The sequence below is a fragment of the Diplotaxodon limnothrissa genome, linkage group LG3 (genome assembly GCF_057381915.1).
Source record: "Diplotaxodon limnothrissa isolate DT_005_m linkage group LG3, D_limnothrissa_male_GT1.1, whole genome shotgun sequence".
In the NCBI taxonomy this organism is placed as follows: domain Eukaryota; kingdom Metazoa; phylum Chordata; class Actinopteri; order Cichliformes; family Cichlidae; genus Diplotaxodon; species Diplotaxodon limnothrissa.
Genome location: NC_140598.1, coordinates 20024153 through 20043917, shown reverse-complemented (window position 1 = coordinate 20043917; position 19765 = coordinate 20024153). Strand labels below are relative to the sequence as shown.

The 19765-nt window shown below is 42.5% G+C and overlaps 1 protein-coding gene across 2 annotated transcripts; it reads right to left on the bottom strand.

Moving 5' to 3' along the window:
- Window positions 1–3312: 3312 nt before the first annotated feature.
- Window positions 3313–18170, bottom strand: LOC146634819 (NACHT, LRR and PYD domains-containing protein 3-like). Of its 2 annotated transcripts, XM_085378667.1 has the most exons (11): window positions 18082–18170; window positions 17914–17997; window positions 17002–17240; window positions 14303–16058; window positions 10521–10694; window positions 10191–10277; window positions 9855–10028; window positions 9521–9694; window positions 8177–8350; window positions 4012–4058; window positions 3313–3851 (listed from the first exon to the last, which is right to left on the bottom strand). In XM_085378667.1, the coding sequence occupies exons 1-11, from the start codon at window positions 18168–18170 to the stop codon at window positions 3313–3315; spliced, it is 3537 nt and encodes a 1178-aa protein (XP_085234793.1). The 2 variants fall into 2 exon arrangements, with proteins under 2 accessions (XP_085234793.1, XP_085234800.1); XM_085378674.1 differs by lacking the exons at window positions 10191–10277; window positions 17914–17997 and having other exon boundaries at window positions 14303–16072; window positions 16974–17240.
- Window positions 18171–19765: the final 1595 nt, after the last annotated feature.

Genomic DNA, 19765 nt, shown 5'->3' with positions numbered 1-19765 from the left:
CGGGAATGTTTTGCAGACGTCCACACACAGCTTCACAGTGGTCCCCCTGAGGGTGTCCAATTAATTTCATCTGCATACTCGCCAGTAATTCTGCTATTACAGTTGTATACATGATTTCTGTCATGGTCCGGGTGAGTGCTGGGTCTTCCCACAGGGCGTTTCCACCCCTGGGTGGAGCCGCCACATCATGCTGAGAGGCTGCACCTGAGCCTAATTGGAATTGCCGGCTTGTTAAGAGCAGCGCTCAGACTCACACCTCGCCAGATCATCTGCAAACCTTTGTCAGTCAGGGCTTCCACAGTTTCAGCTGTTCTTAGCCGTTTCATGTTTTTTCTGACGTTTGTGCTTTCTCCACTCTCAGAGGACCTCCGGACATTGCAAAGCCACTGCTGTAATTTGTTTAGATTTCAGCGCTGGTCTGCTCACAGTTTCTCCGTGCCCACCTGCCCAGTGTTCAGGATTACACCCCCCCCCCCCCCCCCCCCCAGGAGTTCCTGTACTGGCAGATTACCCAGTGTTGGGTTCTCCATCCCATCCACAACAGCCCCATGGCTTCCACCGCGGACACTTCTAGTGCTCTTTATAGCTTTGTTTCATAGAAATGCCAAGTCGGCCATGTGTGTTTCACAGTGAAAGGTTATGAATTTCTGAGTTAAACCTGTGCCCTCAGTTCCTCGAGTGTTTTTGAGTTATTCCTTGATTACGTTGAGCAGTTCTAGGTAATGTTAAGCTCTTTGAGCACCTCTCACTGTTTTCGCTGTTTGCATCAATTGCACCATTGCAAATAAAGCTTTGTCATGCTCGGTCCCTGCGCCTCAGAGTATTGTTTGCCTCTGTTTTTCCCACTGGCCTCAGGCCGTGACAATTTCTCTCCAATTCAGGCAGATTTTCTGCAGAAGATCACGACCCAGCAGACTAGGCATCTCTCCTTGCACCACACGTAGCGTCGCTGCAGTTTCTTGACCCTGATATGCTGATGCACCTCTATAGCGCCAAGCGGGTGAATGCATTCACCGGTGTACTGTCTCAGTCGCTTGGAAAGCCGGCATCCCGCCCAAGTGCCACAAGCTGTGGTAGGTGGCTTGGCTGATCACGGAAGCCGAGGCCCCTGGCTCAACCTCCATTTACTGCTCTTCCTATTTACATGGATAATGGCATAGATGGGCTCCACAAAGCACTTATTAAATCCATGTAAATGCATGTTTAGTTTGGGTTAAGTTTTCCCATTCCTTCTTTAGTTCTCTTTCATTTCTTGGCTTAGTGCCCCCATTTTCTTGCAGTTATGGCAGATACTGTCTTTACAAACACAGTACTTGCCAAAATGTGCCTCCCACACTCTTAGATACTTGATGTGCATCGGCTTAATTCATATTGTTGTCAGCTTTCCGCAGGTCTTTAGTGTTATTAGCTGCTGTTTCTCTTGCTTTAGTAATTTCCAACGCTTTCTTAAAGTCCAGTGTGGGCTCCCCTAACAACAGCATGTCATCCAGCATGCCTCCAACTCAGTGCTCTGAAAGCTGTCTCAGCTCCACCACATATGCAGCCATTGAAACTCCTGCGTGAATGAGTCTGGAATTTGAAACGCTGAACAGTCACGGAGGGTTTCAGGCAGTAATGATTTTGCACCAACGTCACCAGTTCTTTGAAGCTGAAGTCCACAGGTTTCCCAAGTATTGTTAGGTTACATATCAACTCTTACATCCTTGATCCACATGCACTGAGAAGACTTGACCTTTTTTTTTTCGTCCTCAATGTCGTTTGCCAAAAAAGTGTTCCAGCCTATCATATTCAATCCAGTCACCGTCTGTGAACTCCATGAGTGATCCAATCATAGTGATAGATGCAAATTGGTGATCTGACTGCAAATTCCGTAGCAAAAACTCAAAGCTGTCTAGATTTAGTTTTTACGCTCATCACCAAAAAGGTGTTATAACCTCAGGAAAATGATGCTCGGAAACTAAGAGCCTTAATCGGGACATTTAATGATGACTTTCTGAGACATCAACAGTTAGCCACAACACATACAGAAACCTGAAACATTCCAGCAGGGAAAACTCTGAAAAACCTCTGAAGGATCCAGGGTGCAACGCCACGAACACTCTGTACAACAGCCACATTAACCATTTACCCCACATATTTAAACTATCTGTCACCATGTATTTAGGTTTAGTATTATTCACTTATATCACAACTCTGCACCACATGTTATGTGAGCTCCTGTTAACCCACTGTTTTTTGTGAGATTTAATCATTAGGATTAACATGTAAAACACTGACAAACACATTTAGTCATAATTGTTGCAAAATCGGTCTTTGTAAAATTGAGAAAATACCTGTAGTTTAAACTTAAACTAACTTGACAAGGAGTCAAAAGTTAAAAGCTGGCTAGAGGAGGGGTACAGGATCTCAGAGAAGTAGGGTCAGAAATGTCCCCATCAGCGCTTTCTGTCTAGATCCCGGTGCATGTTTCGCTTGCTTTGCAATGTTGTTTTGCAGTTCATATGACCGTTTAATAAACTGCGTTTCAATATTTATCTTTTCTAGAGGATATTTGAGTGATTTTAATTGGATCTTTCAATAAAAAGAAGGTGAATCTCTACATCATCCGGTGGTCATCATTTTATCTTCAAAATTTGCGACCCAACACCCTTAAAAAATTAAAAAAAAACAAAAAACTTCGTCATCTGTGCTCATGAGCTGACATCATGTAGTTCATCTTCTCACCAGCAGAGGGTCACAAATCACCATCAATGAAGAGATCATGGAGATGTTAGTGACATGAGAGCTGTGTGTATTGACCTGATCAATACATGCAGTTTGTTTTATTGGATCAATTTTTAAAAGCAGCTGTTTTTATACAATGACAGAAACATGAGACGCTGAATGTCTTTAATAGTTTATACACAGTACTATTGGATGTCCACTCATTCAGTTATGATGGAACAATCCAATTAAGAAAGAAATGAAACATTTGGATTCATTTTAATGAGCTCAGACTTGGTGAAAATGCAGAGGAGCTGGTTGTGACCTGAGCTTCACAGAAACACCACATACTATATTCACTGTGACGCTTTGAGTGGGAAAAGACAGAAAAACAACAGGTGGATCCTGGAATAATGTGAGCTTCCATCTTTAAGGACTGAAGAGGAAGAAGTTTACAAGGAATCATTCAGAACAGTTTAAAACATCAACTGATTGAATCCATGAATCTGAAAACGTGTTTGTGAGTGAAAGAGACAGACATGTACAGACTGAACTCTCTCTTCAACAGTCAGAATCTTTCTCTAACAGGAGACACTCTTTACACTCCACTCAGCACAGGGACACTGAAGAATCATAGTCAAATGAAAACCCAGGACAAAGAGTTTCAGTGAATGTGGTGTTGAAGGTGTGGAGGTGGATCAGAGTGTCAGAGGAGACTCTGTAGAAGGACAGAGTGCCAGCAGGACAGTCCACATACACTGCTACTCTGTTAGAGACAGAGGAGGAGGAGGAGGAGGAGGAGGAGATGGGTCTTTGTTTGTTGTTGTGCCTGACAGATTGAGGACCATCATCAGAGCAGATCAGACTCCAGGAATGAGCATTGTATCCAAGCACACAGTCAATGCCCTTTCCTTTCCTTCTGATTCTTCTGTAACTCACAGATATAAAAACTATTCCTCTCCACTCGACCTCCCAGTAACAGCGACCAGTCAGACTATTTTCACACAGCAGCTGTGGATGCCAATCAAATCTGTCTGGATGATCAGGATATGAAAAAGTGTCCCACACACGTGTCACCTTCGTGTTGTCGTCAGACAGTTTGAGCCATCTGTGAACTGTGTTTGTGTCGATTGTGAGTTGACAGGAATCTGATGAGAGAACAAACACAATCCAGCTGCAGTTATTGATCCATCATCTGTTCATTGATTGACACTTTGATGATGACTCCTGACATCAGAGATGTGAATGATGAAGATGGTTGAATGTGTGCTGCTTTGTTTTCATGAATCACATTAAAAACACACTTACACTTCCTCAGACCTGGTGTCAGCCATCGTTCTCCAGCAGGCTCCACCCTGAAAGGAGGGGGGGGGGGGGGGGGGGGTGTCAGACCAGCACAGCCTTAGCATGCACACATGAGCATTACATGGCTCTCATACACACTGTTACACACTAACAAAAGGAACAGTACAACATTTTTACAAATACACTTTAATCTAAACGTGGATAAAACTGCTGATGACTGGACTGATCCTGGATCTGTCAGTACACCACTGTATTGAATGAAATATGACTGACGGGGTTCAAACACTTTTTTCAGGGTTAAATTCAAGCACTTTAAGCACCTTCAAGGTCCATTTTAAAGGTTTTTCCAGCATATCCCCCCCCCAAAAAAAGACAAGAATGGCAGTTTCGACTTGCATTACCTGAGCAAGACCATGTGAAAATTATAACAAATCCTCGGTGAACTGTTCCCCTTTTGTTAAAATGTAGAAAAATGCACCACACAAAAATAATGCAAAAGGAAAACTGTCAGGTTTTGTATTGTTGATTGTCATTTATGCTTAGAAATATCTACTTATATATGCTTAGAGTTTTATAATTAGTTGTAGATTATTAAGGATCAAACCTCTACCAGTCTGCAAGCTTTGTGTGCACACCTACATCCTGGGAGCATGGGAGAGGTCGTACATTTTCTTATTGTTTTATGGCAGGATAAACGTGGCTGTATCTGTTTTAGGCTAAGTGCCGTTTGTTTAGATGAACTGCTGGACTTCCAGACCAGCAGGTTTAGGGAAGTCATTTATGGGGTCACACTCTGACACCCCCCCCACACACACACACGGTACTCTTTGTTTGTATGTAGACGTCATATGTTAATGAACCTATGCATATTAATGTAAGCTCAATAAAAGAGCAGTGTTACAGGGGAGCGGACGAGAGCAACTGGGGTCAAGCGAAGGAACGGCGTCTGTCCGGTTCTCTCCGTGCACGAGAAACACGAAGAACTTTGCCTACTTCGTGTCTTGCTGCTGTGTAATTATATTGTCTTCAACGTTCCAGCGAATAGGTTCAAGCTACAAACCTATCAAAAACGTTGCCTTATATAACACACATCTCACTCCTGTTGAAAAAAAAATTAAAAAAATGAAAACCTTCTCACCAGATAGATTTTTTTCTTTTGTTTTTTTAAAGCCAATTCCCAATAAAACGAACTGTAAGATGTTTAACTACATTGCTGTTTGTATTATTGCTCAAGTCCTAAATGATCGCTTTTAAAAGTGTCTGTGCTAATAACAGTTTGTCCCGTACTTCAGCTAGAATGGAAAAAAGACAAAGCTCAAGTTATTCTGCGTCTTTGCTGCACAGCTGCCTCTTCTTCTCTCATTCTCTCCCCTCCCTCTTTTGTTGCTCCATCAATCATGAAACTGATCAATGATCAGCTGATCGGCTTTTCTCTCTTTTTTTTTTTTTTTAAATAAATCGCCCACTTTGCGCCAGAAAGCTTGATCAGCTGTTGTTAGAATGTATTTAATATTAATTTCTAGTATCAGCTGATGTTTGCTGGAGCCACAGCTGTAAAGCTGCTGGTCATGATGTCGGTTTGGATATGTGGTGAGAGGGAAACATGAAGATGAAACCAGGAGATGTCCTTACTGAATCATCAGAGCTGTGATGGAGAAACAGGTTTACCTTTTAGGTGACATGAATGAGTTGAAGGGAAGTTATGAACTGTTTCTGAGAGACAAATAACACCAGCATCCTTTTTTAGGTAGCTGACAGCTGGTAACTGTGCAGGGGCGGGTCTAGCAAAGTGTTGCCAGGGGGCCATGAAGGGCATTAACAGGGAGAGGGATTACTTTTCTTTCTTAAGCTACGTCCACATGTACACTGGTATTTTTGAAAAACAGTTTTCCCGTTTTTGTTTTTTTTAAATCAGGGAAAACGCTGCTATGAACATGCCAAAGCAACAGGTGGCGATATATTCCTAACCGTATAGAAATGTTGGCCAATCTGAAGTCCAGAAGGCTGGGTGAGAAAGAATAAACAAAGACAGCACATAGAAGCAGAACTGAGTCCTGTGTGGAGGGACAGTAACTGTGTGTATATGTAAGCATTTAAACACTGCAGAGAGTAACAGTATTTTGTGCAAGTCCACCATTGTAGAAATTCATTTCACCGAGACAACACGGCGCACAGTGTGACGTCAAAAAAGGCGCACACCTTTGACGCTGTGTTTTCTTTTCCTCATCCACACGTGAATGCAAAAACTGAGTTTTCAAAAATATCCACCCTGGCAGGCGTTTTTAAAAATCTCAGTTTTTAGTGACCAAAAACGCCGTTTATGTTTGGACGAAAGGTGCAAACGCATAGAAAAATCTGCGTTTTCAAAAATACCTGTTACATGTGGAAATAGCATTATTCTCATTTAAAATATCTAGCTTTTAAAAAAAATTATCTGAAATTTACAAACTATTAATACATTTATACCATCAAAACAGTGTACATCACTGTCACAACTAGGGATGGGTATCGAAAACCGGTTCTTGTTGAGAACCGGTTCCCACTGTTTCAATTCCTTGGAATTGTTTGCCATTTTTGCAAACGATTCCCTTATCGATTCCAGTCGCCCTGAATGACGTCACCACGTTGCGGAGCGTCATTTACCTGGCAGGAAACACGGCGCCTAAGCGGCTCAAACGCTCAAAAGTTTGATTATACTTTATGAGAACCGATGACAACAGGGCAACTTGCAAAGTAGATATTTCATTTAAGGGAGGAAACACTACGAATATGCAAAAGCATTTGCTCACAAAACACGCGATGACACGCGTTTTTAATTCCGCTCCGGACTCGTGACTCTCAACCCAGCAGCAGCGCTAACGTTTGCACGTCCTCTCCCGTTAATGCGGCAGGTAAATAATCAACTAACAGTGCATATTATGTTAGCGCAATCTGCCTTATTACAAGACCTGCCATTACTGTACATGTAGGTGACCATGATGAGAGAGACAGAGTCTGGCTGGCGCTCGCTGGCAGTTCTCGCTGCAGTCTACCGGTAGCGTCTCCTTTCAGGCCAGGATAGACGAATGTCACCGAGCAGTGACTAAGTTTGTGGTCAAAGGCTTGCACCCGTTTGCCACAGCAGATGATTTTTGGTAAGTGAATGTGTTTAATTGTAGGCAGGGACATTACTGGATATTCTTGTGTAATTGCCACAGAACAATTTATGTTATACTTTGTTATTGCTACAGAACAGGGGTGCTCACACTTTTTCCGCATGTGAGCTACTTATAAAATGACCAAGTCAAAATGATCTACCCACTACAAAAATCCAAAACATATACTTATTTATAAATATATTGAGGATTCTTTATATCTACAATGTATATACATGCATAACCGCAATATCCAATATTTCACAACACAATTAACTATGTAAATTTTTTGTCATTACCTGAGTTTACTCTGATGACTTGCACTGAATTGAATCAGCCAGGGATGCATAGTCCGGACAGTAGCTGCTGACGGCCAGGTTTAAGAGAAAAAACCGAGAGCTAAAAATTGGAGTTAACTCGCTGACTAGCTTGTCAGTTTTACTACACTTCGCGCCGCTGTTTGCGCATGCGCAGCGACCTAAGCGTCAGAAAAAATCTGCTGTCATCTGACTGGCTTCCCTGTATCAATCAAGTGACGGGATGGATGATAGGCTGGCATCTATTTTTTTAATGCCATGCGATCTACCAATACTACCTTTGCGATCGACTGGTCGATCGCGATCGACGTATTGAGCACCCCTGCTACAGAAGAATATTTATTTTATTATTTTACATTTACAATTTTTTTCCTTGGGGACCCTGTGACACCACATTGAAGAGCCATAGGCTGGAACTCTTAAGATCTCACTGTTGGGTTTGTAAGGCCATGTTACTCCTAAATTTCTATCTTGTTCAAAGAGAAGATATAAAACAAAGTTCTAAGCTAATCGACCTTAGTGTTCTCCTTTTTAAAAAAAAAAAAAAAAAAGAATCGATAAGAGAATCGATAAAGAATCTAATCGTTAAACAGAATCGAAAATGGAATCGGAATCGTTAAAATCTGATTGAGCATGCATCAAGAAAAATAGGAAGTGAGTGAAGGACACAAGAAATGTTTCCAGCTCTTCCGCCTTTGTCAGGCATTCTCTCCATACCTGAGAGTGTCCAGTCTCCAACGTGGATCCTTTTGTCCAGCCGACAACAGCTCCATTCCTGAGTCTCCTGGATGATTGTAGCTCAGGTCCAGCTCTCTCAGATGGGAGGGGTTGGAGTTCAGAGCTGAGACCAGAAAAGTACAGCCTTCCTCTGTGATCAGACAGCCTGACAGACTGCAGACACACAAAATAACAAGCAATCTGTGAACAACAATTTTATGGATGGCTGATACAACAACATCCATTTCCATCCATTATATTTAAAATGACTTTATTTATAAGATAAACTAAGTGGAGAGGAGAAAAAAAAAAGTTAAGGACATGCGGTAGTGACATATAAAAGCATCAGTAGTAAAAATAGGGGAGTGGAGAAGAAAGCAGAGAATCACGGGAAGTCCACCAACAGTCTGCGCCTGTAGCAGCATAACTAAGGGATGGTTCAGGGTCAACTGATCCAGCTCTAACTATAAGCTTTATCAAAAAGGAAAGTTTGAAACTGATCTTAAAAGTAGAGAGGATGTCTGTCTCCTGAACTCAAACTGGGAGCTGGTACCACAGCAAGTTGTCCTACTGTGAGAGAGACTTCAACACTCATATGGGTAAAGACAATGAGACTTGGATGGGTGTGATTTTAAGGAACAGCCTAAAGAGAGGGGCTGAGCTGTCAAATGATCACCACCTGGTAGGCTGTTGGATCAGATGGCGGGGAAGGATGCTGCACAGACCTGGCACACCTAAACCTATAGTGATCTTGCCCTAAGAACACTTGGCAGAGGCCCCGGTCTGCAAGCTCTTTAACCCCCACCTGTAGCTGAGCTTCTGAGGGAGAATGGGGACATTGAGTCCGAATGGATGATGCTCAACACCTCCATTGCCAAAGCTGCTGCACTGAGCTGTGGCCACAATCCTTAATTTTTATCTACAAGGGCCTGATATCAATTTATGACATCATACTGCCACTGTTCTATCAAAATTTAAAACATATGTGGATTTTATTTTTCTCAGAAACAAAAATTAGGTACAAAAAACAAAACAAATTATCTGTTAATTCTTTGTTTTTACATTCATCAGGTCCCAATCTCCCTCATAGCAAAGAGAAATTAAAAATGCATGCCATGACAGAGTTCGGGTCTTAGGAGATTAATCCCCCCACCAGCCCAACCAGAAACCTTTCTACCGGGTGCACTGCGCTGATTCATGTTTCTAAGCTACCACAGTGGTTCTCAAACTTCTCACAATGAGTACCACCTCATGGCTCTTGAAGTATCACCCTTATGATACTTTTTGTGCAAAGATATAAATCACATTTTAAACGATCCTCTGTGGAAAGATTTGAATCCTGACCTGAGAGTTTCAAGGTTACATTGTGGACTCTGCAGTGCAGCAGACAGAAACTTCACACCCAAATCCTGCAGGTTGTTGTTACTCAGGTTTAGCTCTTTCAGACTTGAGGACTGGGAGCTGAGAACTGGGGACAGAACTTCACAACTTCCCTCTGACAGGAAACAGCTACTCAGTCTGAAAAATTATCGAGAACACAACACCTGTGTTAAAGTGTAATCGTAGTGAAGAGAGAAGTTATGAAATGATATAACACATAGATGACTTTTATTGAATTAGCTACAATTATTGGTTATTTTTGGCAACTGATAAAAATAAATAATACTGTTGATCTGACCTTAGTGTTTCCAGTGTACACTGTGAAGCCATTATTCCTACAGACCGAAGATTCATTCCTGAATCCCACAGCTCAGAATTATTCAGGTCCAGCTCTCTCAGACTAGAGGATTGGGAGCTGAGAACTGAGGACAGAGCTTCACAGCTTCCCTCTGAGAACTTACAGCCCATTAGCCTATTTAAAAAAAAAAAAAAAACACCCACAAGAGTTAAAGTGTTGTCAGCATGGCGTTATTGCCAATATTCAATCCTGTTTTTTTAAGATGCAACAATGATTGGCTAAACTTTAATCAACTTATTGATTAATTCTGAAAAATAAAATGTTACTTGATCTGACCTCAGAGTAATCAGCTTGCAGTTTAGATTCTGCAGTCCAGCAGAAAGAGTTTCAGAGCTGCTCTCCGAGAGGTTACTGAGATTCAGTCTGAAAATTATAACATGAACAATGAAACACTCGTTTTACTAATAAGCTACTACATTTAGCAATGTGTTTTAAAATAATCCTTAATGCCTGGGATTAAACAGGTTAGAAATGTGACAGTTTAACTTGGGGATAATGAGAAATACTAATAAACACTTATGAGTGGCATTTTTAACCGTTTCATTTGTCAGATGAACAAGGGAGAAAAAAAAACAAAAAACAAAACAAAAAACTGAATATACTGACCTTAGAGTATTCAGTTTACAACATGAACTCCCCAAGGCTGCAGACAGAAGCTTTACACCTGAATCGTCCAAGCTGTCGATCCTAAGGTCCAGCTCTGTCAGACTAGACGACTTGTAGCTGAGTACTGAAGTCAGAGCTTCACAGCCTGCCTTTGACAGCTCACAGACACTCAGCCTAAAAATAAAGAAGCATGAAATCTGTGACATTTGTTAAAAAGAGAGGGAGGAAAAATAAATAACACCCCCACAAACACACACGCGCGTGCTGTAGGGACACTACAAGTCATGGTTAACTAAAAATTTCAAAATGTAAGCTGGAAGGAAGGAACAAGACATAGCACAGAAACCATAGAAACAACCAACATATGCAAAAGTAACCGTAAACAATAAATGTTACTGAGCAGCAACCAAGATAGTGTGTTTCTGGGATTACTTGTTTGTACATCTCTGTCCACACCTGTGTCTGAGCGCACTTGTATTCATAGGGTTTCTCCATGTAAATGTCTTATACTGGGTGTGGCGAGGAACAGCCCTGCCACATAGGACATGAAGCAGACATGGAGGAGACTCGGGCACCAGAGAGCCAGAGGCCCTTCCTCCCCAGAGCTCGAGAACCCAAGGAGGACCACAATCACACCACCCCACCTAGAAAAGTCACCCAGCAGCACAAGTCACAGGCGGCCGCAGAAATGAGCCCGCAGGCTCCACTGGCAGCTGGCCAGGCCAGAGCAGACTGAGCCCTGGGCCAAGCGAACCGAGGACCCTACACACCCCGGAAGAGGGAACCCCGTTCCCCGAAACCCAATAATAGCATGGTGTCCAGGCCCGGGCCCATCTAGATTGGGTACCCTGTGCATGCACTCACCCACCCACAACCTGGCAACACACCAGCCATGACCCAAGACCCCCAGAAGTCCAAGTCCCCAAGCCCACCCAGGACCCACCAAGGAACCACACAGCTACCAGGCATAGGACTGACATAGGAGCCTGAAAGAATCTTATTTTGGTATACCGTATTTTCGGGTCTATAAGGCGCACATAAAAGTCTTAGATTTTCTTCAAAAAGTGCGGCGCGCCCTATAGTGCAGTGCGCCCTGTGTGTGTTGTAAGGAGGACGTAGTAGAGATCACCATGAGAACGCTAAAGAGTGAAGTGTGGGCGTTGATTGTATATACCGCTACAATCGCACATACCTGTATAAAAGAACAGGTATGTGCGTTATGCAGAACTTCGTTGTTTTAACAACCCCGAAAATGGCAAAGAGACACGCTTATGAAACACAGTTTAAACTGAAGGCCATCAGCTACGCGGAGGAACATGGAAATCGAGCAGCCGCGAGAGAATTTAAGATTAATGAATCGATGGTTCGCAAGTGGAGGAAGCTGGAAAACGAGCTCCGAGAGGTCAAGAACACGCAGCTGACTTTCCGCGGACATAAGGCAAGGTGGCCCGAGTTGGAGGAAAGACTCGAGCAGTGGATCATCGAGCAAAGAACGAGTTGGAGAAGCGTTTTGACGGTCACCATTCGACTAAAAGCAGTTTCGCTAGCAGAAGAAATGAAAATTGAACATTTCCAATGAGGTCCGTCTTGGTGCTTTTGTTTCATGAAACGGTGCCATTTTTCCATCCAGACCAGGACTACGGTAGTGCAGCAACTTCCAGCGGATTATAAGGAAAAGCTGGCCATCTTCCGCTCCTACTGCAGCAAACACATCGCCGACAAACACATCCAGCCCAGCCACATCACTAACATGGAAGAGGTGCCGCTCACTTTCGACATCCCGGTGAGTCACAATGTGGAGAAGAAGGGGACCAGCATGGTAGCGATACGCACAATGGGGCACGAAAAGTCTTCTTTTACTGTTGTGCTTGGCTGCCATGCTAATGGACAGAAACTGCCGCCAATGGTGATTTTTTAAGAGAAAGACTTTGCCTAAAGAGAAGTTTCCAACAGGAATCATCATTAAGGCAAATGAAAAGGGCTGGATGGATGAGGAAATGATGAAAGAGTGGCTGAGGGAGGTTTATGTAAGGAGACCAGGTGGTTTTTTTCCACACATCACCATCGCTGTTGATCTGTGACTCTATGCGTGCCCATCTCACAGCCGATGTGAAAAAAACAAGTTAAGCAAATGAACTGTGAGCTTGCTGTCATTCCGGGAGGCCTGACAAAGGAACTCCAACCGCTGGACATTGGTGTGAACCGGCCGTTCAAAGTAAGGCTGCGAGCGGCGTGGGAGCGATGGATGACCGATGGAGACCACAGTTTCACTAAGAGTGGAAGGCAGCACCGGGCGCGTTACGCCACAATTTGCGAATGGATTGTAGATGCTTGGGCTAACATGTCTGCTGGCACTGTTGTTCGAGCTTTCGCAAAAGCCGCCATAATTTCCGAGGAGCCGCACAGCACGGAAAGTGACTCTGACGGTGAAGAAAGTGAACCTGGAAAGTTTGATGGAGATTTAGCGCAGCTGTTCAATTCAGACAGAGGATGAAGACTTCGATGGGTTTGATTGGTGACGATTACAGGTAATAAAAATGTTAGTACCAAACTCAGTTTTGCTCCCGCTTTAGTTTTAAATATGCATACTTGTATGCACCCTATAATCAGGTGCGCCTTATGTGTGTGTTAAATACAGTAATGGCACACATAACTGAGACTGCGCCTTTCAGTACAGTGCGTCTTATGGTCGTGAAAATACCGTAATGGATACTGGATGTGCTTGATGTTGCCAGCTGAACTGGATATAATGCACCAGATCAGGTTGAAGGGAAATAATAATGTTCCACCAAGAACACTTCTTATGAAATTTCTCAACCCAGTCTTGACTAGGTGGTGATGGAGGCGATACTGTGCAAAGGAGGTAACACCTCAAATCTGATGAAACACCTGGCGACGCATAGCGTTTTTTTAAAAGCCGCGAAATACATCGTATTTGACAGCTTGCTGCAAGACCTCACAACAAGCACATCTACTGCGGGTGTGGTGCCTGTTATCGGACCCGGAGTTAGCAACATCCCCCAAGAAACTGAAGAGTAGAGTCCTGGCCCCTAGCCCTGCCAGTGTAGCAGAAATGGCGACGGATGATGATGACAGCAGCAGCTGTTCTTCTCTGGGCGAGTAGCTTAATGTCGTTTGTGTGTAATTTACGTTGAGTAGGCTAACCACGTTATTACATTAATGCATGCAAGGTGAACTAGCAAACACTGTCGTAGTTACATGCGGCTGTCTTCTTGTTTGATGGCAGGTACTCCCTTCATGTTGTATCAACAGAAAAGGCTAACTTGGTTATCATTTTGCAGAAAAATAGAGACTGCTAAAAAAAAAAACGTAAGAGGTTTTTGCACAAAGTTTGTGTTCTCCATTCTTTAAGCACAGTTTAAGAACCGGCACAGTTTCAAAAGTACTGGTTTGGCACTGTTATTGGATAAAACCTAAACGACACCCATCCCTAGTAACAGGACACTGGATTAGTCCATGAGTTTTTGGTATAAAGTAAACCGTTTTGAATGGTACTTTGGTAAGTGTTACACCGACAGATGTCTCAGAAATGTTGATACTGTCTGTTGCTTTGAATTTTTAGGAGAATCATATACTTGATTTAGTGCTGATGATCATTGCACTTTAAAGTTTTTTTTTTTTGTTTTGTTTTTTTTAAATGGACGAGCACCCATCACAGTGCTCGTCCAATTTGTTCATGGCACGATTGTGCCATGAACAAATTGCAATTGTTACTAGAATAAATATTTAGAAAATAAAAGCCTGATCAGAAATTTCCTTACAAAGCTTTGTTGGAGACTTTGATCACTGGCAGCAGCCCCACAAGAGCCCCTTCTGAAGCAGAGTATTTTTTCAGGTCAAACACATCCAGATCTTCTTCTGATGACAGTAACATGAAAACCAGAGCTGACCACTGAGCAGGAGACACTTTATCTGTGGAGAGACTTCCTGATCTCAGGGACTGTTGGACCTGCTCCACTAGAGAACGATCAGTCAGTTCATTCAGACAGTGGAACAGATTGATGCTTTTCTCTGCAGACAGCTTCTCATTGAGTTTCTTCTTGATGTACTGGACTGTTTCCTGATTGGTCTGTGAGCAACTTCCTGTCTGTGTCAGCAGGCCTCGTAGGAGAGTCTGATTGGTCTGTAGTGAAAGACCCAGGAGGAAGCGGAGGTACAAGTCCAGGTGTCCATTTGGACTCCTTAAAGCCTTATCCACAGCAATTTGGTAGACATGTTGTTTTTTCATCAGATTGACTTCAGAGTTGATGAAGGTCAGATGGACATGAAGAGCAGCCAGAAACTCCTGAACACTCAGATGGATGAAGCAGAACACCTTGTCCTGGTACAGTCCTCTCTCCTCTTTAAAGATCTGTGTGAACACTCCTGAGTACACTGAGGCTGCTCTGATATCGATGCCACACTCTGTCAGGTCTGATTCATAGAAGATCAGGTTTCCTTTCTGCAGCTGATCAAAAGCCAGTTTCCCCAGTGACTCAATCATCTTCCTGCTCTCTGGACTCCAGTGTGGATCTGTCTCAGCTCCTCCATCATACTTGACCTTCTTCACTTTGGCCTGAACTACCAGGAAGTGGATGTACATCTCAGTCAGGGTCTTGGGCAGCTGTCCTCCCTCTCTGGTTTTCAGCTCATCCCCCAGAACTGTAGCAGTGATCCAGCAGAAGACTGGGATGTGACACATGATGTGGAGGCTTCGTGATGTCTTGATGTGGGAGATGATCCTGCTGGCCTGATGCTTATCTCGGAATCTCTTCCTGAAGTACTGCTCCTTCTGTGGGTCAGTGAACCCTTTGACCTCTGTCACCATGCCAACACAGTTAGGAGGGATCTGATTGGCTGCTGCAGGTCGTGTGGTTATCCAGAGGTGAGCAGAGGGAAGCAGTTTCCCCCTGATGAGGTTTATCAGCAGCACATCCACTGAGGTGGACTTTCTAGGGTCAGTCAGGATTGTAGCTTTGTGGAAGTCCAGAGGAAGTCGACACTCATCCAGACCATCAAAGATGAACACAACCTGGAAGTCTTCAAACCTGGAGATTCCTGCTTCTTTGGTTTCAGTAAAGAAGCGATGAACAAGTCCCACCAAGCTGAACTTTTTTTTTTCCAGCACATTCAGCTCTCTGAAAGTGAATGGAAATATGAACTGGATGTCCTGGTTGGCTTTGTCTTCAGCCCAGTCCAGGGTGTATTTCTGTGTTAAGACTGTTTTCCCAATGCCAGACACTCCCTTTGTCAGCACTGTTCTGATTGGCTCGTCTCTTCCAGGTGAGGCTTTAAAGATGTCTTCTTGTCTGATTTTTGTTTCTGGTCTGTCTGGTTTCCTGGATGCTGTTTCAATCTGTATGACCTCATGTTCATCATTGACCTCTGCAGTCCCTCCCTCTGTGATGTAGAGCTCTGTGTAGATCTGATTCAGGAGGGTTGGGTTTCCTGCTTTAGCGATCCCCTCAAACACACACTGGAACTTCTTCTTCAGATTAGACTTGAATTTAAGATGACGATGACACTTTTGAAGAGCCTCTGAATTAAAAACAGTAAGAAGGATGATTAGTCTATTATGGTTTTTACAGTGTCAACCATTATTTATATAATCATGCATTTCCATCTTAATAACTTTCGTTAAAATCTCAGGAGATATTCGAGTAATTTGACTACAAATCAAATTGGACCTTTCATTGAACCATCTTCAATTAGCATGAAAATGACATGTCACAAAGGTTAGAAACATACAATTCTAGATATAGAAAATACTTAAATATTTTATTGAACAAGGTCATTCATTTATATTAACATCCATGAAGATGCTAAAAATGACAGCCTAAACACAGCATTTAATTAGTTAATAGACTGAATTGGCTTCTCTCAGTGTGTAAAAGAACCCACACAGATTTAGTTTTAACATATGGAATAGAAACTGAACATCTAACAGTGTTTACTGAAAACACTCGTCTGATCATTCCCTTATAACAAAGCCTAATACAATAACGGATTACACAGCAGTGGAGAGTAGATTTCACCTGCACCTTAAAGCGGGATGAAATCTAATAAGCCAGAGATGAAACAGCGTGTCACAAATTTAGAAGATCATAATTTAGCCTCGAAAAATAGTTGGTTGCTTTATAAGAAAGCCCTCCGCAAAGCCAGAACATCTTACCATTTGTCACTGATTGAAGAAAATAAGAACCCCAGGTTTCTCTTCAGCTCTGTAGCCAGGCTGACAAAAAGTCAGAGCTCTGTTGAGCCAACCATCCCTTTAACGTTAGCTAGTAATGACTTCATGAACTTCACAAATAAAATTTTAATCATTAGAGAAAAAATTACCCATAATCATCCCACAGATGTAGTATTAGCTACAGCTACTTTTAGTACCATTGATATTCATTTAGACTAAAACAGCCTCAGTTTAATACATATCACAAAATTAATTGTGATAATGTTGTATCTGCATACTGCGCAGTCCGACCTTCATTCATCCTCTTTAAAATCGAGCTCGCCACCTCCAGTTCATTGCCCGCATACGTCTGCAGCACCAGTGTAACTGTTTTCAGTCTGTCTGCATTTTCCAGTTGGCGTTTAAAGACTTTGGGGAAGTCATCGCCAGGGTCATTGTGCAGGTAAAACTGGAAATGTTTCAGCTCCTCGTCTCCCAGATTGTTCAACATTTCAAGCAGCTGCACTTTCACTGCCTTCTCCGTCTTTGGCCTGTAAAACATGTGGACATGATTCATAGTCAGTAAGTCTCATCATATGTCGAATATACTTATTTAGGACATTAAACAGCAGAATAAATCTTTGCAACTGGATTATAAGGACCGAGGTTTTTTTAAACTGTCCATTTTACTTATAGATTTTTGTGGTATTTTAGTAAACGCATGAGGAGATAAGGCTTGTTTGTGTAACAACTTGCTTATTAAATTATAAATGATTAAAAAAAGTGACTAATTTTTATTATAGGAAAACAATATTTGTTCAAGAAAGTTAGTCTACTGCAAGAGGCAAAAAGTAAGATACAAATATCAGCAACAAGGATTCATCTACAAAACATGAAATGTAGAATCAGCAGTACTACATCTTGGCAATGACATCTACTAGGCGTGTATATGTCACTTGATGTAACTTCAGCCTTGACACTGCTGTTGATATACACATTTAAGGAAAATTAAGAACACTGAGCAGCTGGAGTCCTACAGACACTCAGCCTCTTCACACCTCCTACAACATCCATTCTTTACATGATGCATTTGTGGAAACACTCCAACACACACCGCTTCACATATAAACATAGAAATGTGTGTGAAACACAGCTGAGCTGACATTAAACATGATGGAGGATTTATTCACAAACACTGAGACACAACATTTAGACAGACATTACCTCTTTGCAGGAGGACAGATGTTTTCTTTAAACTCATCATCCATGTCCTTTGACTCGTCGCTGAGTGGAGGTCCAGGTGGGTTCCTGTGAATAATGATGGAGCAGTGATGTGAGTGCTGAGCTGTGACATGGAGAAGAGTCATGGACAGTTAGAGATGGTCATCTCACCTCTGAGCTTTGGTCTGGCTCTCATGTTCCCCACACAGGGTGCTTTTAGAGGGAGGGACTCCCTCCTCTCTGTCCTCACACTGATCCATGCTGCTCAGCTCACACACACTTTCTACCTGCAGAGGAAACAAATCATCAATCGAGAGCTTTTGATGTGTTGGACTAACATCCACAGCTTTCATCAGTTCACAACAAAAAGTGTCACAGAGAGATTAGCCTCCAAATCCTCCATTCCTGTAGTCCTACAAAGCAGCAGGTCAAACATGGCCATAACAATGCCCAGGACCAAGCTGACAGTTCATATTCTAACTGCTAGCTAAACTAAGTATCAGTTAACCCTTGTGTGGTGTTCGTATTTTTTGTTACTCAGCCAGTGTTCATGGGTCTGGTGGACCCGCTAGAGCTTTGGCTTTCCAAATTAACACTATCAAACAATTTTATGTTAAATTACTCAACAATGTTTACTTCATCCCACTTACAAGCCATATGAACAGCAAACATGGTTAATTTTTCCCTTTACCTTTGTTAGATCACATTTATGAATTAATGTGCTTCTCGTTTTTGTTTTGTTTTTATAAAATGTTATAAAAAATAAAATCAGTTATAATCAAGTGGAGTGGAAAGACAACATTTCTTGGGATAGAAGATCATTCAATTTCTCCATTTTTTTTTTTTTTTACATCCATATTTCTTCATTTGTTGTCTGGTGGGCTTGTTCTGGTCCTGGAGCTGGCTTCTCATGGGGTACTCATCTTCATTTGTTACTAAATGGCACTCAACCTCACCCTCTTCTTCAAAGTCACTGTCAGACAAAAAATGTGATCCTCATATTCTGAAACTTCTTCCCCGGCATCATCATCAGAAGCTCCTCTGTCTTCCAAAATCAATAAGGCCCTCGCAGCAGATAATCTTTTGCCATCTTGAGCAGTTGTGATAAAGAACCACACTGGCAAAGTCTTATTTACAGCATTATGCCCCTAATTTGCAGGTGGGACAGGGTATGAGAACATAAAATTTGGATCCCTCAAGAAAGAGGGTAAAATGTGTGGGAATGTCAGAGCAGACGGTGTTTGTGCGGAGCAGGAGGGGAAGAAAACACTATCAGCAGCACCAGAAAGGAGGAAGACAGAGTGTGGGAACACAGGACCTGCACTTTCAACACTTTTATTAGACCTGGGTCCAGTGGACCCGAACACCTTGCATGTAATGTAAATGCGTGGGGGGTACAGTATGAGGTCATTGAAAATTAGTTCGGATTTATGTTCTTCACAGAAAATAAGCCAAAGCCAATGAATTTCAGGTTAAAAAATATTAACTGTTTAATTTTTCTTTTGAAAAAAACTGAGTACGGGTCTCACAGACCCGAACACGGGTTAATCTGCCAGCAGTTACTGTGGAACAGCGGCCGAACTCCGTGTTTAGTCTGATTCCTGGATCACAAACAGTAACAGGAAATGGCGGACACACTCGGCCGAGTCACAACGGGCTGACTGTTTAGGAAACGACGGTTTTGTTCCAACAGTTTGTTGTTTTAAGAAATCAAACATGAGCTGAACTAATAGTAAAGTTCATGAAGACAAACTGTTAAAGGAGGAAACAAAGCAAACTTACAGTTTCTTCGCGCAGAGACACGAACAACAAGCTCCACTCCACACCCGAACACTAAAAGCTAGCGTTAGCCCGC